Genomic DNA, 25,833 nt, shown 5'->3' with positions numbered 1-25,833 from the left:
TACCCCCTAGTGAGTCTGGTTATCTGAGGTGTGTCTGGGTATCTGGTTATCTTCAAGGCTCTGTAGAGGACCATGAGAAGTGTTAGTTGTGGGGATTAAACTTAGCAATTAAACTTTGCCTAAATACCCAATAAGCTCATGATGACCCAAATAAACTTACTAATGAGTCAAAATAAAACTCAGACATTCATTGAATGCCGACTTTGTGCCAGGCACCGTGCTGGACAGAACAGTCACTCACGCTGTATGACTCTAGCCACGCCACCCATTACTGCTCAGCATTCTGTCCCCACACACTTACGTGAGGGGCTTCTCCAGGCGACTCCCAGGGGACCCCACGATCTCTCCCAGAGTGCAGAAGGCCTGGCCCAGGAAATCCTGCAAGGACACAGAAAGAGTGTTGTCCATCCACACGCCAATTCTACCCCCAGACCTCAGCTCCAGCCCCTTCCGGGATGCTAATTCATTGCCAACATGTCTCTTAGCTCTATAATTCTATTATTTCATATACATGGATTATGAAGTGTCATTATTCTGTCATTTCAGTCGTATCTAACTCTTCGTGACCCCATTTGGAGTTTTCTTGGCAGAGATACTGGAGTGGTTTGCCATTTCCTTCTCCAGCTCATTTTACAGCTGAGGAAACTGAGGCAGAGTGAAGTGACTTGCCCAAGGTCACCCAGCTAGGAAATGCCTGAGGCCAGATTTGAACTCTTCTTCTTGGCTCCAGGCCTGGCACTCTATCCACTGTGCCATCTAGCTACCCCTACTGTTACGTGTAGAAAGGCCTTCCGTGTAGAAGTTGTCTTGTATTTAGAAACTTAATGAAAGCCCCTTATAGGCCCTCTAGTCCAAGCCCCTCAAAATGAGATGGGGAAACCGAGTCTAAGAAAGATTAAATAATTAGCCACCTTAGCACAGCCATATATTCAAACCGAGATGCTCTGATTCCAAAGCCAGTCTTCTTTCTACTGGTCATCTGGTACTCACATTACAAGGAAGGAACTGGAGGTTCTCAAGGGGAAGTGCTTTACCAAGGCCATGTAGTACATAAATGGAAGAAGTGACATTAAAACCGAGGCCCGTTAATACATCAGACTAGGTGACCTCCCAGAAGCCCAGTGAGCAAGGCCACAGGATAGGAGAGTGGGGCTTTGGATCCTAGAGGGATCATTTAGAGGCTGATAAAGGGGGTAGGTGGGGAAAGGCCTAGACATAGAAATTTAAATCAAGAAGACTCATGTCACCTCATTGTAGATTTGCTGTTGTTGAGACATTTTTCAGTCACATCTGACTCTTCGTGACCCCATTGGGGTTTTCTTGGCAAAGACACTGGAGTGGTTTGCCATTTCCTTCTCCAGCTCATTTGACAGATGACGAAACTGAGGCAAACAAGGTGAAGTGATCCACCCAGAGTCACACAGCTAGTAAGTGTCTGAGGCCACATTTGAATTCAGGAAGATGAGTCTTCCTGACTCCAGACCCAGTGCTCTATCCACTGTACCACCTAGCTGCCCCCCATTATGGATATTTAACATTAAATCAGAAGGGAAAAATCTCATAACATTTTAATACTCTTTTTTTTAAGCAATCAGGGTCAAGTGACTTGCCCAAGGTCACACCATTATTAAATGTCTAAGGCCAGATTTGAATTCAGGTCCTATCTGGCCTATCTACTATGCCACCTAGCTGCCCCTAACCCACAACATTTTAACAGTGATACCTTGGAGAGTAAAAATGTTTGTACCTGGTGAGGAGTTGGTAGGGTAGATAAGACATAAATCAATAGCTATGATAATAGCTAACATTTATATAGCATATTAAGCAGCAATGAGCTGGTAAATGTTTAATAGCTGATTGCAAAAAATATATATGCATAACACATTTTTACATTAGATTTGCATCATTAACATTTCCTCCATCACTCTCTTAAGTCTAGACAATCAACAAAATAATAAATCCAGCCCTGTTTTGTAGCATTTGCCTATTTCTGATGCTACATTCAGAATTTAACACTTGGCTCTCATGAACCAGCACAAATTAGCTCCAACATATTTCTGGCTTTCAGATTTGCTGAGTGTGGAAAAAATAAAATATTATTAAAAAAAAAAAGATTTGCTGAGTACTTTCCATATGTCATCTCCCACAAAGTGGAACAAGATGGGTGCACGAGAGAGCTACACAAGAGTGGAAGTGCAAGGACGGTTGGGAGAAATCACTTTGGACAGGGGGCTGTGACCGAAGTTATGCATCAAGTAATCAATAATAATCAGTAATCAAGTTTATCAAGCACCTACTATGTACCAGGTACTGGGAACATAAAAAGAGACAAAAGACACTCCTTGCCACACCACTGAAGGTTTCATGAAGGAAGTGGCGTTACAGCTGAGCCTTGAATGGTGGGCAGGATTTCAACTAGTAGAGATGCTTTGGGGCCGGGAGTCTGTGGATGAGATGAAGGAAAGAGGAGTCCCAGGTATGGATAATGGTTTGAGCAGACCAGGAGCAGGAAAGCTCTTGAAGTGTTCCAGGAAAGATAAGTAGCCTGCCTGGGTTGCCGTGTGTCCATCACATGAAGGGGAGTAGCCTAAGCTGGACCTAGGAAACTCAGTGGCCCAATGGATAGAGTGGTGGGCGTAGAGTCAGGAAGACTTGAATTCAAATCCAGCCTCAGACACTTCCTAGATGTATGACCCTGAGTTAAGTCACTTAAACTCTGTCAGCCTGTTTTCACAACTAACTATAAAATGCAGATTATGATAATACCCACCTCCCATGGTTGCTGAGCTGATCCAACGGGGTAATATTTGTTAAAGAACTTAGTACAGTTCAAATCTGGCCTCAGACACTTACTGACTGGGTGACCCTGGGCAAGTCACTTTACCCTGTTTGCCTCAGTTTCCTCATCTGTCAAATGAGCCGGAGAAGGAAACGGCAAACCACTCCAGTATCTTTGCCAAGAAAGCCCCAAATGGGGTCATAGAGAGTCAGATAGGACTACTGAACAGCAACAGCAAACTTAGTACAGTGCCTGGCACATAGTGGGTATTTAATAAATGTTTCCTTCCCCTTTCCCTTCTCATAGACTGTGGGAGGCCTTGAATGCCAAGATAGAGGGTTTGGACTTGGCGCTCAATAAACATTGCAGAAACCAGCAAGGCAACAGCCCGATACTCACGTGTTTGGAGAGATCGGGGCTCTTTGAATCAACATCATACCTGTAGGGGACACAAAGACAGAGCAATGAGGGTATGCCCAGCTCGCCCTCGCCATGCCCTGCTCTCAGAAGACCACTCAAGGAAGCAGCCACATCAGAAAGACCGAAGACTACACTTGGAGCCCCCCTGCTATGAAGCAGGTATTTTGGCCACTGGGATACAGTCTTTTCCTTCAATCTCTCCATGTCCCAATGCTTGCTTCTGGCCCCAGATTGATGGAGAACAAATTGGATTCCCCACATTTTTCTAGGAGTCTGCACTCCCTGCCTCACACCCTTGAGAGCATCCCCTCCCTCTGTCACATCTCCAGAAACTCATCTCTTTCACTCTTTGTCTGTAACCAAACCCTGGATTCCAGCCCTGGAAAGTACCCATCTAGAAATAAAGTCATCAGCTTCTCATCAGGCACTGGCATTCTTCCTCTCTGAAATGTCACTGTTAAAATGTTATGGGTTTTTTTTTGTTTCCTTTCTGATTTAATGTTGAACATTGACAATGGACTGATAGGAGTCTTCTTGCCTTAAATTTCTACTTGTAGGCAGTTTCCCAGCTCCCCCTTCATCAGCCTCTAAATGATTTCCTCTAGGGACCAAAACTCCCCTCTGCCCTTTTAACCTTTAGTCTCTATCCCCCCCAAAACATCAGATCATACATTTAGAAGCCCTCTACTCTCATTTTACAAATGAGGAAATTGAGACCTAGGAAGTTTAGGTGATTTGCCCCACGTCACATAAGCCAGGTTCTTTGGCCTCAGAGCTGTGTCCTTTCCACTGTAGCTGGCTACTCCCACTACCCTAGGGGGGTAATTTCAGAGGCTCTGAGAGGTTCCCCCTCCTCACAAGCATACCTTCCTATCTCATCAGAAAGCCAACTTGACAGTCCCCAGTTAACCTCTGGCCAAAGGGACATGAATCTCTTATGGGACTGGAAATGCATTAAGCTTTCTCAGGCATTGATATTCCCCTATCAGAGCCTGCTTTAATGCTGGGAAGCAGGGATAGAAAAAAAAGCCCAGGGCACAGAAAAGTCACAGGAAAGGAAAAGAGAACCTAGGAGGCAGGAGTGTGTATGTGTGTATGCATGCATGCATGCATGTTTCTATGTATATATGTATTGTACGTGCATGCAAATGTTTGTATATGTGTGTACATATGCATACCTATTCCCTTGCATCTTTATGCTAGCTATATAACCTATATATTCCCTAATATATTTTCTATATATTCTTTTATATTCACTATACATTCCCTATATATAGATATATCCCCTATGTATTTCAAATATATTTCCTATATATCCCCTACATGTGTTCCCAATATATTCCCTACATGTATATTCCTTATATATGTGTGGTGTGTATGTATACACAAAAATATATACATCTCTCTCCATATATATAATCTATATTATATATGGATTATATATATTGAATATAATATAATATATATTATATGGATATATATAATACAGGAAGTCCCAAAGGTTTTGATGCAGATCTAAGCTATGATAGCTTAAAATACTTTAAAACTGCCCTAAGATTTTTGGAACACCTTGGATATGGTCTTCCATAGCCACCTTGGTCCAACTCTTTGTGACCCTATTTGGTGTTTTCCTGACAAAGATGCTGGAGTGGTTTCACTATATATTCACATAATAATAAGTACCATTTATATAGTACCTATTACGTGCCTGCACTTTATGCTAAGCACTTTACAATTAGTATATCATCTGATCTTCACGATAAGCCTAGGAAGCTGGTGCTATTATTATCCCCATTTTATAGATGAGGAAACTAAGGCAAACAGCGGTTAAGTGACTTTCCCAGGGTCACACAGCTAGTAAGTGTCTGAGGTCACATTTGAACTCAGGTCTCTCTGACTGCAGGCCCAGTGCTCTATGCACTCATATATTCCTAATGGAAGATAGCCTCAGACACCTCTTTTTTTTTTTTTAATTTTACCAGAACTGTGACTTCCTCAGTGAGGTGACCACTAAGAGGGGCATTCTTCTACCAAAGCAGACTAGCACCTACTCTGAAACTTAGTCTTACAGAACTGCCCTGAGAGAAACAGATAGGTCAAGTGATTTACCCAGAGTCACACAGCCAGGTCCCCCACCTTCCAAAGAGGTGGCCCTCCCTATCCCCCCATTCTCTCTACCACCCCCTTCCAGGCCAATGAACCAGGCATCTAGTTTGAGACAATGACTCTGAGAGGAGACAGTTGGTGGAGTCTTTAAAAGATTAGAGTCTCATAAACTTCATGCATAATATGATCATTACATTTCCCACTGTCACCAAAGCCTCTTAGCTTGGGTTGCTCTAACCCCCTTCTCTAGCTGCCTTGCTTATTCATTATATCTGACTTCACTCCCATAAAAATGTTGGAGAGAGGAGTAGAGAGAGCTAGGAGTTGTCCCCTCGTCTCCTTCTCCAGTTCTACTAAGGTAGTAAGGTTCTACTAGGACAAGCGTTCTTAACCTGGGGACCTGAAACTTTTAAAAATATGTATTTTTTGATAACTATTTCAATATAATTAGTTTCCTTTACCATCCACTTTTTTGTTTTGTACATTTAAAAACCTTATTCTGAAAAGGGATCCATAGGTTTAGCCAGACCAAGAGAGTCTATGATAACGTGTGTGTGTGTGCGCGTGTGTGTGTGTAAGCACATGTAGTTATATAGATAGGTATATATGTATGATGTATATATACATACATACATACACATATACACATATGCACACGCACACACACACACACACACACATGTATATCTCCCCTGTATTAGGAGGACCAAAAGCTCCTCTTTAGCTATTCTATTATCTTGTTTAGGGCCAGCCCAGGACTCAGTTCTCATGGCCTGCCCTAGTCCCTCTGCCTGTCTCTCTCTCTCACTGGGTCTCCCTATCTCACCCAGCCTAGAAGTATGATCGCTGCTCATGAGCTAATTCCATTACTAACTGGCACAGAAACTTTGACCTGCTGCATTTCTGGTTCAACACGAGCCTCGTTAGGCAGGCCGGTGGCCCCCTTGCTTCTGGGGGGCAGGTCACCATTCTGGTGCCTGTCTTAGTGTGAGAATCCCACTGGCTAGGCCCTTCTGCAGTACAGAACTCTAAAGCTTAGATGCACCAGACTCAACCTTGCCCACAGAAAGGGCTATAGACCTGCGTAATCACACTTGGACTATCTGCCTTTTTCCCCAAGATACCTCAGATGTCCTCAAGCAAAAGGTCTTCCTTCTCCATCCACTTCCCTTCCAGTACTACCCTGAAAGAAATTATTATTTTGCTACTATATTAATAACCAGATATTAAACTAGGGTCCAGGTTTATTTCTCTTTTACTACCTCATTTTAAGGCCCAGCCGCTGTAGGACAGTCAGTCAGTCTCTGAAGGATATGGCTGATTGATGCGACTACCCCTAACCCTTAGGGACCATGCTCCTCAATCTTGGGCCAGATTCCACCCAACCAGGATAGGGGGGAATGTAAACAGAATCCAGTCTGGGAGAGTTCTTGCCCCAAGGAGAATAGCCCTGTCCTTCAAACCCTCCATTAGAATTTAGGGTGACCCAGGTCATGAAAGAGAAAACCAACCGGAGTGGTCTGGATGGAGATGGATTTCCCCATCCAGATTGGTGGAGGTGGCTGAGTCTCACCATCAAACCATGTTCTCAGCAGGAGGAGCTGAAGACGCCTAGCCCACCTCCTCATTAATTGTCCACCAATCAGGGTTGATTTCTCCTGTCAGGGGTATTCTCTTTCAAAAAAATATATTTAAGTCATCCAGTGTCCCCTGGGTCTTTGGTTACCAAGACAAACCACGCTCTATCAATGTATTGATAATTATCTAGCCTGCTTATTAATTACCCAGAAACTCTGTCTCTTGGGTTACCCACAAAAGATGAGAAGTGGAGAGAGATCTCCAGCTTGCACACAAATAAGGCCACTAGCTACCCTATCCCTTGTTTTGTTCCTTCCCACCCACACAATCACACACACACACACACACACACACACACACACACACACATTCACACCAATGCACGCCCACACACAGACCCCAGAAGGCTGATCCTGAAATTGGAGCAGCAGTCAGAGTAGACCGGTTTCTCACACTTACAGATCGAATCTGATGTTCTGTTTCTCCTCAAAGAAATAATCCAGTATAAATTTGCGTACAAAGTCCGGATTCAGTGTGTTGTCAATCACTTCCGTTCTTCCAAACTGTAAGAAAATTCAGAGCGTCAACTTCCAGAAAATATCTATTTTTTTAAACTGTGCCTGGGATTCCATCAGTGTAGGGAGCTTCCAGGGAGGAATTTTATCTACAGAGGCAGATGGGCACCTTCTTTGCACAATACTCTGTTATCTTAGCGTTGCCTGGGGTCCTGAGAAGTGAAATGATTTGCCTAAGGTCAGATTTGAATCCACATGCATCTTCCTGGCTCTGAAGACGGCACCATTGTGTCTCTCTTTTAATGATTAAAAAAAGGAGGAGGAGCTGAAGGAGGATAATGGATGATTGATGATGATAATAAAATGGAACATAAGAGATTTGGAAAGTATCCTGGAAAAAAAAACCCATAAAATATCAACAAAACACAGTTCCCATCCCCCTCAAAGTGGCTATAGCAAGATTTACAAATTCTCACTGAAAAGGAGGAAGAGAGCTAACAGACGTTTTTTAGAACACGTGACAAACAAGGAAAAACTCTACAGAAATACTTTGGGAACACTTCACTGACCGCTAGTAAAGGCTGACAGCAGATGCATGTAGTTGGATTTGTCAAACAGAAATGAAAGCTGTTTGCCTCCAGATGGAGCCTCTGAAATGGCCAGGATCCAAGAGTAAAATGAAAGGGCTCTCCACGGGTGACATCGGCATGAACTCAACCAACAATATGTGGACAAAGAAGCATCAAACAAATGGACAAGTCATGCAAATTTGTTTGGGAAAATGGAAGGGTTTCTCATAGCAATTCAGGACCAAGCCATTGGCACCAGAAATTGCAAAAGGGCTCATCCTAGAGAAGGCTGCACCAAGGGAATGGAGGAAACTGGGTAACACATCTCTACAGGCTGCAAAGATTTGGCTCCTACAGAATACCTAACATAGCATGACTTGGTGAGTGGAATTATCCATCAGAAGCTCACTCTCTTTTCATGGACTTGCAGATGTTGCGGTCATTGTTGCTCGGTCATGTCCAACTCTCTGTGACTCCATTTGGGGTCACAAAGATACCTGGAGCAGTTTGCCATTTCCTTCTCCAGCTCATTTTATAGATGATGAAACTGAGGCAAATATGGTTAAGTGACTTGCCCAGGGTCACATAGCTAAGTATCTGAGGTGAGATTTGAACTCAGGTCTTCCTAACTCCAGATCTGGCACTCTATCCACTGTACCATCTAGCTGCCCTAGACTGGCAATTAACAAATCTCCATATTAAAAATATCATAGACCTTAACATTTCCTAGGGAATTCAACCAATGAATTTTACTGGAACTGGGACATTATCATAGACTGAACACCATCCCACAATTGCCCAGACAGCACTTATGCATAAAAACTTAACGGTGTTTTCAATAGATGTAGCCATACCAAATACTCATAATGTCCAAGTTGCATAGGACAAAAAGCTTTCAAAACATAGAGATGTAGCAAAAGAAATAAAAATCTTGTGGGGACGGGATGAGGGACATATCATTACCATCATCCTCTCTGCTACTAGAATTGTCCTGAGGATGCTTTTAGTGAGGAGAAGGATCTTACATTCTAATAATTTTATTCACTTACATACAGCAGTTATCGTATGCCTTTGCACAATAGTTCAAAGAACACAAACTATAAAAGAATAATAGCATGATGGTGACAGCTGAAATACAGCTTCAGACACTTACTATCTATGTGACCCTGGGTAAGTCACTTCACTCTGCTTCAGTTGCCTCAGCTGTAAAACGACCTGGAGAAGAAAATGGCAAACCACCCCAGTATCTTTGCCAAGAAAACCTCAAATGGGGTCGTGAAGAGTTGGATACAACTGAACAGCAACAAAAATAGTGGAAGTGGGGGCAGCTAGGTAGCACAGTGGATAGAGCTCTGGCCTTGGAGTCAGGAGGACCTGAGTTCAAATCCAACCTCAGACACTTAACACTTACTAGCTGTGTGACCCTGGGCAAGTCACTTAACCCCAATTGCCTCACCAAAAAAAAAAAATAGTGGAAGTGTTCCTGAATATATGTGCAATAATATTGACAGTAGCTCTTTCTATTGTGGCAAAGAATTAGAAATTGAAGGGATGCCCATCAAATGAGGAACAGCTAAACAAGTTATCGTATATGAATGTGATAGAATACTATTGTGCTGTAAGAAATTATGAAGGGAATGGTTTCAGAAAAACCTAGGAAGACTTTTATGAACTGATGCAAAGTGAAGTAAGCAGAATCAGGAAAACAATTTACACATTAACAGAAATATTATGAAGATAATCAACTTTGAAAGACTTAGTAGCTTTAATCAGCAAAACAACCAACCACGATTCCAAAGAGCTCAGTATGAAGCGTGCTATCCATCTCCAGATAGAGAGCAGTTGGATCTAGGTGTAGATTGAGACATGGTTTCTCATTTCTTTTTCTTCATTTAAAAAAAAATTGGAACATAGCTAATGCAGAAATTTGTCTTGCTTTTTTTTTTTTTTGCTTTCTCAATGGCTGCTATTAGAGGAGATGGGGAAGAATTTGAAACTGAAAATAAAATAAAATGGAATTTTTTTTAAAAAGGAAGTGATCCTGAGTATAGGTCTACTGAAATCCAGCCTTCTTTCTTCTGTGTCCTGCTGCCTTAGGTAGGTAACGCGGTATAGTTGAAATCACATAGACTCATGGATGGATGGATGGATGGAATAAACATTTATTAAGCACTTACTCTGTGCCAGGCACCGGGCTAAATGCTTTGCAAATATTATCTCATTTGATCCTCATTGCAATCCTGTATGAGAGGTGTTATTACTAGCCCCCATTTTACTGATTGGGAAACTAAGGCAAACAGAGAGTGACTTGCCCAATGTCATATAGCCAGTGAACAGCTGAAACCAGATTTGAACTCAAGTCTTTGTGATTCCAGGCCCAGTAGTCTATCCACTGTGCCAACTAGTTAAGTAAGCAAGGACCAAGAACAAATTTTACACACAATGACCACAGTAATGTAAGCAGAACCAACATTAAAAGACATCAGAACTGGTGTCAATACAATCATCAATATATACTAGAGAGGGCTGAGAGTAAAAAATGTCCCCCACCTCTTGGCAGAAAGGTGGAACCTATAGACGTATAGCTGTATAATGTTGGTTTGTTTTGCTTATCTGCGCTTATTTGTTGTAAGGGAGGTTCCAATGGAAGCTTGGGAGAGTTGTGGGAAAGTGACAGCATTATATAAAAAAATGTTGTTGCTTTTCAGTTGTGTCCGACTCTTTGTGACTCCATCTGGGGTTTTCTTGGCAGAGATAGTGGAGGAGTTTGCCTTTTCCCCTCTCCAGTTCATTTTACAGATAAGGAAACTAAGGCAAACAGGGTGAAGTGACTTGCCCAGGGTCACACAGCTACTAAGTGCCTGAGGCCAGATTTGAACTTAGATCTTCTTGACTCCAGGCCTAGTGCTCTATGCCATGTAGTTGCCTATAATTTATATATAATTTATATTAAGGAAAAAAGAAAGAATAGGGGACCCACCTTTTATGAATCACATCATATGTCTAGGCCTGTTTCCTGACTTCCTACCTTCCCACTCTACTGAAACCACTCTCTCAAGAGCCACAATTGACTGGAATCACCTATTTATGATAACAATTTTTATCAATGGTTATCCTCTCTAACCATCCCCTTCTAAATAGTCTTTCCTCCCTTAGCTTAAGAGACACCATACTCTCCCCAGGCTCTACCTCTTAAATTCTTGCTTTTCTATTTCCTTCGTTAGCATCGTCTCTCCCTTCTACCGCTGTAGGGTGAGTGTACCCCAAGTTCCATCCTTCGCTATCCTCTCATCTCTCTTCATACTTTCTCCCTGTTCAGCATCACTCAATGTCATGGCTTCAGTTGTCACCTTGATGTAAACAGACTTCCAATTCATTATCTCTAATCTGGATCTCTCCCTGAACTATGCAGAACCACATTTCTAACTGTCAACAGAACATCACTGGGGTGCTTCATTGGCACCTCAAAACAAAGCATATTTCCTTTCCCCCAAAAAACTTGCTCCTTCCAATTCTGATTTTGATCCCTGTTAGTGAGCCCACCATTCACTCAGTCTCCCATATTTGCAACTTTGCTATTGTCTTTTGACTCCACCCTCTCTCACCCTTCATATCCAATTAGTTACTAAATCCTATTGATATCAACCCTGAGCTATTTCTCCAAACAGTCCTCTTATATCTAGTCCTCTGACTAGCACAGGACTACATCACAATCTGCCAGTACCATTGCAATAGCCTCTAACATGACTTCCTGCCTAACAAAATTGAACTAGAAAAAATTAATGCAAGGAAGTAAACTTGACCACATCAGTATTGCTGAGCCTTGGTGGGATAAGTCCCATGACAGAAATATGACTCTGGATGGGGGTATCTTATTTTTTGAAAAAGGAGAGTGGTGGGAGCAGATTTAAAAAATAAATCCATATTTGAAATCTGAGAACCAGGGTGAGGAAAGCATGGTGGGAAGTATGTGGGGAAAGATCAACAGAGAGACAAAGAAAAGTTATTTCAGTGATAGGAATAAACTACAGACCACCTAGACGGAAAAGAGAAATAGATAAGTTGAGGAATCAGAATGTAGTAATGATAGGGTACTTCATTTAGTTAGAACCCATCTATTAAGAGTTCTGTGCCAAAAGCAGGGCATCCAAAAAGCTTTTCTTTTCAAAGAAAACCTATTTTCTCTCCTCCTGCCAATCGAAAAGGAAAGGAAAAACAAAGCCTTTATAAAAATTATGAGCAGTCAAACAAAACAAATTTCCATATTCAGCCAACAACTTTTTCATTTGGCTTAATGACAATTTCACCCAACAATGGGTGATTCTCTTCTGAATACGATTTTCTCATCAACAGAGGAACTCTGGCTTCTGAATGAGAAATAACAGGAACTTTTTGGGGAAGTAATCACTCCCTTGTGGAGTTTGTGATAGAAGAAGAGGGAAGCCTAGCATAGTCTGATGAGAACCCTGGACCTGCAGACGTTTGATTATTAGAGGAAGGCTCCCCAGGCCCTACTTTAGATCCCACAGACTAAAATTCTCCAGGGGAAGCCAGCCTTGAAGGACGGGAAACTCTCAAGAACGAAATTATGAAATGCCTAAGATGCAAAGGGAAACAATTGCAATGAAGAGGAAAAACTTGCCGAAGAAGGATGATATGGTTGTGAGGACTCATTAACCAAATGAGATTTTTCAAACATATGAACATTAGATGGAAGTGTAGTTAACAGGATGAATACAAAGGCACAGTATGGTGACTTAAGAAGGTATGCTGAACAGTACAATGATCCAAGACAATTGTGTAGGACTTAGGATGAAAGGTGATGTCCATCTCCAGAGAAAGAAGTGGTAGAGCCTAAATGCAGATCAAAGATACCTTTTCTTTACTTTCTTTATTTTTCTTGGTTTTTTCCCCCTGTGTTTTCTTTCACAGCATGACTTACATGGAAATGTGCTTTGCGTGACTACATATGTATAACTTATGTCAAATTGCTTGCCTTCTCAATGGTGGCAGAGGAGAAGGAGGGAGAGAATTTGGAATGAAAATTTTGAAAAAAGAATGCTAAAATTGTTTTACATGCAATTGAGAAAAATAAAATATTAAATTTTGAGAAAAAAGAAAGAAAAAAGGCAAGCTGAAGCTGATAAGAAAAGGGGGGAATAACACAAAGAATATTTTTTGGTTTTTGTGGGAGGTGGGGTAGGCAAGAGAATGCTTAGCACAGTGGCTGGCATATCATAGACACTTAATAAATGCTGATTGATTGATTGATTGATTGAAGGTACCTAAAATACCTTCAGAAAATTGGATGATCAAAGAAAGGATAGGACCACTGCTTGGGATAGATGGGACAATGACAATTGACAACACAGAGAAGACAGAACTTCTCATTTTTCTTCTTTATCTGCCCTTTAGCCTGGAAAGGGCAGTACAAAAATGGCTTCTAGAGAGTTGATACCCAAGATAAGTCAGGCAATAGTGAGAGAGCACTTAGCTGCCTTTGCTGAAATCAAGTCACCCAGTCCAGCTGAGCTACAATCTCAGCAACTGGAGAGAAAAAAAACAAGGTAGATATGATATTGGAACCACTGTCAATGGTATTTTAAAAATCACGGAGAATATGAGAGGTATGAAAAGATTGGAGAAGGACAACTATCGTCCTGGTTTCAAAAAATGAGAAGAGAAGAATTTCCAAACCATAGGCCAGTGAGCTTGACTTCAATTTCTAATGCATTATTAAGGCAATAAAATACAAACTGTCTAGGAAAGGCAATGATCACAAAAAGCCCTCATGATTTCATCAAAAGTAGATCATGCCAAACTGATCTAATTTCTTTTGAGGGGGTAGGGTTACTGAACTGGTCAGGTTAAGAGTATGCTGGAAATAGAATTTACTTAAATTTTAACAAAACTTTTCATTAAGTATCTCATGCTATTTTTCTGAACAAAATGAAAAGATATGGGGAGTGGTATGATGGTGAATGTTTAATAACTGGCTCTCCAAAAAAATATGTGACGCATATTTAAGTTTAATTTGCATTATTAAATTTTTTTTATTACTTTCTTAAGTGTAGAGTACATTCGATCAAGCCCAATTTGTAGCATCTGTTAAAGTCCAGGGTGCAAATGCTCTCTGAAAACTTAATAATTGGCTCTTGCAAGCTAGCATGAGCAAGTTCCACCATACCCCTGGATATGGGCCAAATAATAGTAAAATTAGATTCACAGTTGAGTGAATTTTGGGACTCACAGAGTACTCCTTAATGGTTCTATGTCAACTTAGATTCCCAGGGATCTGTCCCTGATCCTGTGCGGCTTCACATTCTTATTAATGACTTGGATAAAAGCACAAATGCTATCATTATCATATTTGCAGATGATACAAAGCTAGGAGGATGAGGTAATGTACCAGATGACAGAAGTCAGGATCCAAAAGTCCTTGATAGGATAGAAAATTGGGTAGTATCTTATAAGATGAAATTTGACAGAAATAAATGTCAAGTCTCACAAGTGAGTTCAAGAAATCAATTTCACAAGCAACAAAACAGAGAAGATGTGAATCTGTCTGAAAAGGAAAATCTGAGGGTCTTAGAGGACCACAAGCTCATCAAATCTGCACTATCCCATGGCATCCCAAGAAGCAAATGAGTTCTGCATTGAAAAAGTCATAACTTTCAGGAACAAAGAGACGATGGTCCTGCCGTACACTGCTCTGGTTAGACCCCATCTTGAGTATCACATTCAGTTCTGGACACTACATTTTGGGAAGGGCTTTGATAAGCCAGCGTATCCAGAGCAGTGAAAGAACTTCAGTCAATATTATCTGAGAATTGGTTGAAGGAACTGGGGATGTTTAACTTGACTCGAGAAGACTCAGGGGATAGGATAACTATCTTTAAGTACCTGTATTGTAGTCCTATGGCAGAGGGACTGGGTTTGTGCTGTTTGGCTACAGAGAGTAGAATTAAGAACAATATGAGCAAAGAAGGAAATGCATATCATCAGGAAACAAATAGATCCATCATGAAAGTGGATGGCGATGCTGCCTGGGGAGGTCATAGGCTGCCCTGTATTGGAGGTCTCTGAGCAAAGGCAGGACGACCAGTTACTTATCAGGTTGTGATAGTGGGGATTCTTTGGGGTTGAACTACAGATCCTTCCAACTCCAACATTCTATGGTTTGGTGACTCTTTGTTCCCTCCACCTCACTCTTGATCTTCTACCACATTTATCTTCCTTAAGCATAGATCTAATCCTAAAAACATTCAGAAGTTCCCCATTGTCTATCTAATAAAGTTCAAACTCCTTTGCTTACTTTCGAAGCCCTAGGCTCACAGCCTTACCTCTTACTACTCTTCTTCTCTCTCCCAGAGCTCTAGCCGAACTGGACTCTACCTTGCCCTTTCTTTTTCTACCTGAGAGCTCCTGCTGTTTCCTATATGCCTGAAGCCAGGAAGACTTCTCTTCCTGAGTTCAAATCCAGTCTCAGACACTTACTAGTCATGTGACCCTGGGCAAGTCACTTCACCCCTTTTGACTCAGTTTCCTCATCTGCAAAGAGAGCTAGAGAAGGGAATGGTAAACCACTCCAGTATCTTTGCCAAGAAAACCCCAAATGGGGTCACAGAGAGTTGGACATGACTGAAACAACTGACCAGAAACAACACTTGGAATATATGCTTCCACCCACTCCATCCTCCCAGTTCACTCTGAATTCCTACCCATCCTTTAAAGCCCAGTTCAAATGTTGCCTCTTTCATGAAGCCTTCCCAGATTCCCAGTGCTTAACCATAATGGCCTTTCCCCACTTAGGCATCACTCTTTCCAATCTCTTGTAAACTGATCACAAGATCACTGGATCCCAGATCTAGAGATGGAAGGGACCTCAAAGGCCATCTAATCCAATCCCCTCATTTTACAGATGAGGAAATTAAGACTCAGGGACGTAAGGTTACTTGTAAAATGGTCATACAGGTAGTAGACATACAGTAGTAGCAGGATTTGAACCCAGGCCTCCTGACTCCAGAAACTTGCTATATTATAGTTCATAGGATCATAGGTTTAGAGCTGAGGGATAGTCTCAGAGGCTATCTAGGCCAACCACTTAATTTTACAGATGAGGAAACTGAGGCCCAAAGTGCTATGCTTGAAGCCATGCAGGTAGTAAATAACAGAGTTGGATTAGAACTCAGATCCCCTGAGTTTAAATCCAGCATTCTTTCCACCACACATTAGGCTTTTAGCTGAATTGAAGAAAGACAGTAATTCAACAGAATTGAACAGGTATAAAAGGAAACATCAGTGGTGTGATGGTGTCAAGAGGTCTTGAGTTCAAATCCTAGCTCTGCTGTTTACCACCTGTGTGACCTTGGAAAAGTCATTTTCCTTCCATGGCCCTCAGTTTCCTCTACTGTTACAGGAGAAGGTTGGACTAGCTGATGTCCTCAGTCCCTTCTAAGGGGCAACTAGATGGCACAATGGATAGAATGCCTGGAGTTGAGAAGACCTGAGTTCAAATCCAGCCTCAGACACTTACTAGCTGGACAAGTCACTTAACCTCAGCCTCAGTTTTCTCATCCATAAAATGAGGGTGAATTGTTGTGAAAATCAAATGAGATAAAATTTGTAGGGGCAGCTAGGTGGCGCAGTGGATAGAGCACCGGCCCTGGATTCAGGAGGACCTGAGTTCAAATCAGGCCTCAGACACATAGCACTTACTAGCTGTGTGACCCTGGACAAGTCACTTAACCCCATTGCCTAGCCCAAAAAAAAAGGCAGAAAAAACACTTAGCACAGTGTCTGGCACAAACTAGGTGCTTCATAATTGCTAGTTTCCTTTCTTCCTGATCTTCATCCTAGGGTTACATAATTTTGGGTTCCTGCCTTCAGGCTAATTAGAAATCATACATCACCTTGGACTAGTGGCAGATAAAGAGGTTTGTGATAGCGAGTAGCAGGCTGGTTTATGCACACAGTGCTTTTAATGATTCCAAAATGCTTCCTATTCAAAGACTCAGCTTTTTTTTTAAACTGATTCCCAATAATGACAAATGGCTGTGATGCCTTCCCGACATCTCAGACCTGTCCCGTAGACATCTTAAACTCGATATATCCAAAATGGAACTCATTATCTTTGCCCCTAAATCCTCCCTCCACCCCACCTTTCCTATTACTGTAGAGGGCAATACCAGCCTCCCAGCCCCTCTGGCTCATAGCCTAGGAATCATCCAGGATTCCTCACTATCTATCACCCCGCCCCCCCCCCCATATCCAAGCTGTTGCCAAGGCCTGTCAATTTCACCTAAGCGACTTCTCTCTAAACCACACCCTTCTCTCCTCTGAAACTGCCACCGCTCTGGTGCAGGCTCTTATCAGCTGGTGCCTGGATGATTGCAATAGCCTGCTGATGGGTCTGCCTGCTTCAATCTCTTCCCACTCCAATCCATCCTCCATTAAGCTACTAAAGTAATTTTCCTAAAATGAAGATCCAATTATGTCACCTCCCCCCCACCCCCACTCAGTAAACTCCTGCAGCCTCCAAGAGCAAATACAAAACGCTCTGTTGGGCATTCAAAACCCTTTATAACCTAGCCCCCTCCTACCTTTCCAGTCTTCTGACACCTTACTCCCTGACATGTACTCTCTGATCCAGTGACGCTAGCCCCCTGGCTGTTCCCAAACAAGACACTCCATCATCTCTCAGTTCTGGGCATTTTCTCTGGCTGCCCCCTGTGCCAGGAAAGCTCTCCTTCATCTGCTCTGACTACTGACCTCCCTGGCTTCCTATAAGTCCCAACTAAAATCCTACCCTCTACAGGAAGCCCTTTCCCATCCCTCTCAATTCCTGTGCCTTCCTTCTGTTAATTATTTCTTATAGGCATTCTAGAGACATGATAGGTGCCGGTTGACAGCAACATAAATTCAGTAAAGACCTGTTATGGAGGCATGCTGGAGCCAGTCCACGCAAGCTCAGGAGAACCGATTGTTAAATTTTCTGGATGAACATTTACATCTTGGAAATTAGCCAGTGCTACAAATCAGGATTTGATCTATTGTTTTGTCGACTGTCACTTAAGAAAGTGATTGAGAAAATGTTAATAATGCAAGCTAAAAGTAGAGTGTACATACATTTTTTGGAGAAATGATTGTTAAACATTTTTAGCACACCTTTGCCTATGAATAATAAATGGCATAAAGCATTCTCATGGAGGAAGCACACTATTGGCCCAGTTCTATAGAAGGGGATAGAGGAAAATCACAGGCCTTAGAACATAGAATTTGCAAAACAAGTTAAAGAAGAACATGGCAAACCACTCCAGTGTCTTTGCTAAGAAAAACCCAGATGGGGTCACAAAGAGTCAGAGGGGACTGAAACAACAACAAAATATAATCCTCTTCCCAAAGAGAAAAAAAGTTACTTGAAGGCAGGAAATGTTTCATTTTATCTTTAACACTAACAGGGAGCCAGACACAAAACAATTAAAAATGCTTCTAAATTGATTAATAAGTAAATACAAGATTCATACAAAGTAAATAATACAAAGTAATTGGGAAAGGGGAGGGGTGGTCAGGAATGGACTCAAGTTGGAAGTAGCCCTTGAAGTAAACTCTGAAGGAAGCCAGAGACTAAGGGACCAAAGTGAGGAGAGAGCACAGGCTTTACCAGTGCAAAGACCCATAGATGGGAGATGAAATGTTATATAAGAGAAATCTCAGAACTGGACATATTTTAATACAGGGATCAGCTGGGGGCGCCAGAACGCACAGAGTGCTGGGCCTGGAGCTGAGTTCAAATGTGACCTCAGACACTTACTAACTGTGTGATCCTGGGCAAGTCCCTTCACCCTGTTTGCCTCAGTTTCCTCAACTGTAAAATGAGCTGCAGAAGGAAATGGCAAACCACTCCAGGATCTTTGCCAAGAAAACCTCAAATGGGGTCACGAAGAGTCAGACTTGGTTGAAAATGATAGAACGACAACAGTATCTATGTGGGCAATTCCCTTCCCTTCCCTGGGCCTTGATTTCTTCCTCTGAAAATGAGGGGGTTAGACTGGATGATCCCTAAGGGTCCTTTTCCAGCTTTAGCTCTCATGAAAGCTATGCTATGGGGACCTGGGTTTTAGTTCTGATCTTTGACAAAGTATTTCACCACTCTGTGCCCCAGTTTCCTCAGCTACAGAGTATGGGAACTGAACTAAGTGATCCCCTAGATCCCTTCCAGCAGTAAAAGTCTATGACTATGAAAAATGCCCAAACCCCAGTCCCCAGGCAGCAGCCCTGCCTGCCATCTTAATTTACATGCACAAGCTTTTCCACAGGCCGAAGCTTTTTCCTTCAGGGGCTCAGCAGAACACTTAACACCTCTTTGTCCCTAGGCTCTGGAAGGATTTTTCCCATGGCTTTTTTTCTTCCAGGGGATTGCAGGTAAGTACAGCTCCCAGAGATTTCTTTTTCTAGATGAAGGAGTTTACTAAGTTATTTTTCTTCTACGCCATCTAATCTCCCCTTTTTTTCTCCTTCCCTCTCCATTCCCCCCTTCCCCCATTCCCCCACTGCAGAAAAGATAACAAAATAAAAACTTAACACCTCAAAGAAGCTGCCTGGCAGGATTATACATAAATACCAGCCCCAAGAAGAGCCAGCTTCATTTCTACGTAGAGATTCAGCAGGGGCTTTGTTCAGCCTCAACCCAAATTTCTCTAATAAATTTTCTCAGGGAAAAAAACCCACATAAGTGAAGATCAGACTTCCTTAACATGGCCCTGGAAGCTTCAGTAGAAGGGAATTCCCCCAGAGAATGAATTCTGCCAGAGGAGAAAATGGAGTCCCCATGGAAGCTGGAGGGGGTGGATCTGGAAGGCACTTGAATGTTTCACCCGGTAGGAAGGGGGAGCAGGGAGCCCCCACAGAACTCCAGAGGTAATGAATTACCTTGGAGACTTTGGAGAAATCATTACCCAGAGGCAGTAATTAATATACACATATGTTCATGAAGTGAGAGACTGTGTAATACACAAACACTGAGGACATTTGCTGACGATGGTTATGGTATTCATTACTGGTAAATGAAAAAAAATATGAGACAAGAGGGAGAAAAAAAAGAGAGGAGAGAGAAGAGACAAAGCAGAGAGGGAAAGAAGAAAAAGGGAAATAAAAGAGAGGAAAGAGAAGAAAATGGGGAAAGAAGAAAAAAGGGAGAGAAGAGGACAGAAAAGAGATAAATGGAGAGAGGAGAAAGAAGAAAGAAAAAAGCAAAAGAAAGGAGGGAGGGAAAGCAGAAAGCAAAAGATGAGAAATAGAAAAGAGAAAAGACAAAGGAGAGAGGGAAAGAAAAGAAAGAAATGAAAGAGGGGAGATCAGTGAGAAGGAAAGAAAAGAGAGATAAGAGAAAGGAGCAAAAATGGGGAGAAAAGAGCAAGAAAGAGATGAAGGCAAGACAAAGAAAAGAGAATGAGGAAAATCAAGAGAGAACAGAAAGAGAAAAGAAAGCAGAATGAGAAGAGAAAAGAGAGACAGGAGAGAGAAAAAGAAAAATGGCAGAGGAAGAGAAAAGGAAAATAGAGCAATAAAGGGATCAAGAGAAGAGGAAGAGAGGGGGCAGCTGGATAGAGCACTGCCCTGGAATCAGAAGAACCTAAGTTCAAATCCAGCCTCAGACACTTACTAGCTATGTGACCCTGGTCAAGTCACTTAACCCTGATTTCCTCCAAAAGAGAGAAAGAGAGAGAGAGGGAAAGAGAGAGAGAGAGAGAGAGAGAGAGAGAGAGAGAGAGAGAGAGAGAGAGAGAGAGAGAGAGAGAAGAAGAAGAGACAGAGAGATGAGAGAAAGGGAAAAAGAGAATAAAGAAGGGAGGGGAAAGGAACAGAAAAGAGAAATAAGAGAGAAGAAAGAGACAAGAGAAAGGCAGGAGACTTGAGGGAAGAGAGACTGAATGAAGTCTCAAGAAATTGAGAAAGACTGAGTGTCTGTCACACCCAGTTTACACCCCCATTAAAGGTATAAGGCAGCAAGTTAGATTTTTAAAAAAGAAGAAAAAATACAATTTGGCTGCCTTCTCTATTGTATGGAATAGTCTGCCAATGGGGGACTGCCCCAGGCCCCTCCAGTTCCAGACAGTCCTAGAACATTAGAGCTGAAAAAGATAATGTGTTAGCCAGCTTCACTAGGGGGAACAGCATAGGAAACTGTATCCTGTATAATGGGCTCAGCTCCATAAACGTTACCTTGTGAAGTAAAGGCTGTGTTAACCCTTTCCTCCCCGCCGTCAGGGAATAGAGCACGGGGTCAATGTTGTTTGAGGAAGAGGGCAGTTGAACAAGCATTTATAAAGTGCCTACTGTGTGCCAGGCACTGCTTAGCACTAGGGATACAATGAGATATGAAGACCTGGGCTCCAATCCCAGCTCTGTCAGTCAATCAATAAACATTCATTAAATGCCTACTGTGTGCCAGGCACTATGCTAAGCACTTCGAATACAAAGTAAGGTGCTCAAGCTCAGAGTCTAATGGAAGAGAAAACAACTAGGTATAAACAAGTTATAGATTAGGGATCAATTGGAAAGAATCAACAGAAGGAAGGCATTGTGTGATGTTGGACAAGTCACTTCCTCCTCTCTGGGCGTTTTCCTCATCTGCAAAGTAAGGTTGCCAGTCTATTTCTCTAACATCTTTTCCAGCTTTAAATTCTGTGAGAATTACATCCTCTCTCATTCTTTAGGCAGATGGAGCTTTGGGGAGCCTGTGGTGCCCTAAATAAAGTTAGTATGGAGAGAGGAATCTATCCCTGGAGGATCCTGTGACCATTCACTCCCACCAACTCAGAGTAAGTAGGGTGGATGACAGAACACCCATTTGGCACAATTATCCACTTCCGCATGTCAGTCCTTACATTGCTAAGTTAGCTCTTGTCAATACAAACAATCCTTTTTCATGTATATTCCTCCCCAGCTGTGCTATAAGTTTCTGGAGCAAAGACTAATCCACCTACATCTCTACATCTTCTAAAGCACTTGACGACAGTGGGTACATAGCAGGATGACAGATTCAGAGTTGGAAGAAACTTTCAAAACCTGAACATAGCTTCCAACTCTCTCTTTTTACAGATGAGGATCTGAGGCTCAAAGAGGTTGTGACTTACTAATGATCGAATAGTTAGCAAGTGTCAGTCAGAGACTTACTGACTCTACATTCAGCATTCTGTCTACTAGACCATGCTGTATTAATATTGATCCTTCTCTGATAGGCACCCCTACAGCAATAACTCCAATCTGGAAATTAATAACCTTGATGAATAAATGAATTTTAAAACATTTATTTAGTGCTTACATAAGCTGTTTTGCAAACCTTCAAGTGTCATATAAATGTCATCTATTGTTACTAGAATATTGGATGTCTATTTTATGGGCTGCCATCCAATAATTAATCTCCTAATGGTCAATATGTTGCTGATGAGACTGTATTCATTTAGCCAGGCTGGATCTCAGAGAGAAGTCACAGTCTTTGACCTGGCCCATGCCTGTAGTAGAACTTGGTAAAACTCTGCTGCATAGTCTTTGAGAACCCGGGGTCACCTTCATGCCATGATAGAGCATTGGGGAAGGCCTTTTGTGGAGTATTCAAGAAGAGGTTAGATGGCACAGTCTTGTGAACATTTTGTTCAAGGACTTGTCATAGATCCACTCCAATCCATCCTTTCTACTCAGCTACCAAATCGATTTTTCTGAAGTCTAACCATATCACCACCTCTTCTCCTCAGTGAGCCGCAGTGGCTCCCTATTACCTCCAAGGTCATTTGAACTCCTTAGTTTGACATTGAAAGCTCTTCATAAACTGGCCACTTCCATGTAGGCTCCTTGAGGGCAAGTGCCTGTTTTTGCCTTTCTTTGTATCCTCAGTGCTTAGCCCAATGCCTGACATGAAGTAAACACTTAAAAAATGTTTGCTGACCAACTTGACTGTTTTTTCCCCTACCATAAGTTCACAGATCTACAGCTGGAATTGATCTTAGAGGATATCTAGTCCACTACCCCTCATTTTACAAATGAGGAAACTGAAGCCATAAGAAATTAAATGGCAAGCCCATTAAATTACAAGGATCTATATGACAGAGGGGAGAATTGAACCAAGATCCCACAAAAAAATAAAATTGGCTATACCTTCAAAAAAATGACCAGTTACTGATAGGAAAGCATTTTAGAACCAGTAGTCTGCCTGTTACCAGACAATTAACCGGTTAAGTCAAAACTAAATAAGGAGATGAGATAAAGGTGAAAAAAATGTTACAATTAGAACAGCTCCAGCCTGACCTATTTATGTGAGCTGTAGATTCTGAAAAATGCGAAACAGATAAAATTAAAGATATTGACGCTGATTGTCATCATTTGGAGATCAAAAGTGTCTCCTAGAGCTGTAACTAGCACATTTGGTGCCCAGGGCAAGCAGGGAGAAGGATGCCTGGGGCATAGAACACAAAATGTGCCCTGGAATCAACTTTGTAACTCAGGATACAAAAAAATGCAAAAAGTAACTAATTTCTCTTTTAAAAGAAGTAACTAATGTCAAAGAGTTGACTCAATACTCCACATTTTCATGGTTTAGCAAGGCAATTTTATTACTTGTTGTGCACACAAGAGGAGAACTGGACCACGAACACATACAGACATGTCCTCTCACCATGTAGAATATGGGTGGCCAATTTATAATCTTACAATTGTGTTGAGAAGACAAAAAAAATGGGGGTGGTATAGAGTTAAAAGACAAATGGATGGGAATAATCCAATGCTGGGAGAGAGAATTACAAAATTAGGAGACTGATGAAGGTATAGTTAGTGACAGTGATTGAGTTGTGACTAGAACATTCTAGGAAAAAGTAATGTAAGTCTGAACAGGTACTTTCAATCATCCTTCCAAGGGACAGCATTCTTTCCCATGGGAACACATTACCCCATAGTTTCTTCATGGCAACAATGTCTGCTCTACCCACAGGCTTTTGTAGGGATGTCAACTTGTCTATAAAGCACAAGCAAAACAAAATTAGACAGGCCTAAGGTTTTGCTTCCACACTAGGATAATTTCAGTTAAACAAGTTGAGAAATTAGTTATGATAGTGGCTGAAAGAGTATATGCATTTAATATCTGTACCCTCTAAATTTTAGTTCCCTAGGGGCAAATACCTGATTGCCCTGCCTTAGTTACAGCTCTGATTCTTAGAAGCCAAGCAGAACAAATATAATCTGTTTTTCAGAGGCTGTCCCTTAAAATACTTGAAGACAACTACTATATTCCTCCTAAGTCTTGTCTTCTTCAAGATCTACATCTCCAGTTCTTTCGAACGATCTTCATAACCCTCACTATCCTCTTCTCGTTCCCCTGGATGTTTTCTAGCTCATCATAGAATTACAGATTTAGAAAAAAAAAGACCTTTGGAAAAGACCTTAGAGGTTATCAGATCCAAACCCCTCATTTTAAAGATGTAGAAAATGAAACAGAGAATTAAAAGTAAAGTCCAGGATCACAAAGCTAGGAAGTGTCCATGGTGAGAATCAAACTATGTCTTCCTGATTCCAGGTCCAGCACTCTATCCAATATCCTTTCCAAAATTGGGCATTTACCCATCAATTGGGGAATGGCTGAACAAGTTGTGGTACGTGAATGTAATAGAATACTATTGTGCTATAAGAAAAGATGAACAGGCTGACTTCAGAAAAACCTGGAAAGACTTGTATGATCTGATGCTGAGTGAAGTGAGCAGAACCAAGAGAACGTTGTACACAATAACAGCCATGTTGTGCGAAGACTAATATTGATAAACTTAACCTTTCCCAGCAACACAAGGATCTAAGACATGTCCAAAGGCCTCATGATGGAAAATGTTATCCACATCCAAAGAAAGAACTATGGAGCTTGAATGTAGATTGAAGCATACTATTTGCCATTTTTTTTTCTTTTGTTGTGTTTTGTTTCCTCTTTCTGGTGGTTCCTCCTATTGGCTCTAATTCTTACTTACAACATCACTAATATGAAAATATGTTTAATAGGAATGCATATATATAGCCTATACCAGATTGTGTGCTGTCTTGGGGAGGGAGGTGGGGAGGGAGGTGGGGAGGGAGAAGGAGAAAAATTTGAAGCTCAGAAGCTTATGGAAGTGATTGTTGATAATTCAAAATAAATTAATTAAAATAAATAAATAAAATTGGGCATTTAGAATGGAACACAATAGTCTAGATATGGTCTGACCAGAGCAAAGAATAGTGAAACTATCACTGACTGAGGCCTGAACATGATACCTCTCTTAAAGGAAGGAAACAAGCATTTATTAAGCACCTAATATGTACCAGGCATTATACTGAATACTTTTACAAACATTATCTCATTTGATCCTCACAACAACCCTGACAGGTAGCTGCTATTATTATCATCTGTAATTTATAGTCTGGAAAACTGAGGCAGAGGTGAAGTGACTTGTCCAAAGTCACACAGCTAGTAGGCCATCCTGAGTTCAAGCCCAGCATTCTATCCACTGAGCCACCTAGGGATGGCATTAGCTTGGGCTGGGGGGGGGGGGTGCTGCTATTATCATATTTTTGTCTCTCACGGAGCCTGCAGTCCACCAGAACTCCTTGATCTTTTTTCACATAAACTGCTCTCTAGGCATTATTTTCTAAAATTTGTGTAAGTTTATACTGTTATTCCTAATGAATTTCATCTAATTAGATGCAGCCCAGTGTTCAAATCTGTCGAGATCATTTTAGAACTTGACTCTGTTATTCAGTGCGTTAACTAGCTATCCTTTCAACATTGAGTCATCTGCAAATGTGATACGCTTCACAGGGGTGCACTGGTAAATGTTTAATAACCAGCCAG

The 25,833-nt window shown here is 41.6% G+C and overlaps 1 protein-coding gene across 3 annotated transcripts in view; it reads right to left on the bottom strand.

Moving 5' to 3' along the window:
• CPNE5 (copine 5) overlaps positions 1 to 25,833 on the bottom strand; it is a 200,061-nt gene that overhangs the window by 121,498 nt on the left and 52,730 nt on the right. For all 3 annotated transcript variants that reach the window (XM_020999605.2, XM_078155396.1, XM_020999606.2), the window contains exons 4-6: positions 7,343 to 7,446; positions 3,179 to 3,218; positions 302 to 378 (exon numbers count right to left, since the gene is read on the bottom strand). In XM_020999605.2, coding sequence (XP_020855264.1) covers positions 302 to 378; positions 3,179 to 3,218; positions 7,343 to 7,446 — 221 coding nt within the window. The remainder of the gene's footprint in view (positions 1 to 301; positions 379 to 3,178; positions 3,219 to 7,342; positions 7,447 to 25,833) is intronic.

The sequence above is a fragment of the Phascolarctos cinereus genome, unplaced genomic scaffold (genome assembly GCF_003287225.1).
Source record: "Phascolarctos cinereus isolate Bilbo 61053 unplaced genomic scaffold, phaCin_HiC Scaffold_5;HRSCAF=322, whole genome shotgun sequence".
Classification (NCBI taxonomy): domain Eukaryota; kingdom Metazoa; phylum Chordata; class Mammalia; order Diprotodontia; family Phascolarctidae; genus Phascolarctos; species Phascolarctos cinereus.
Note: the sequence above shows the minus strand (reverse complement) of the source record. Positions and strands in the feature narration are given on the sequence as shown.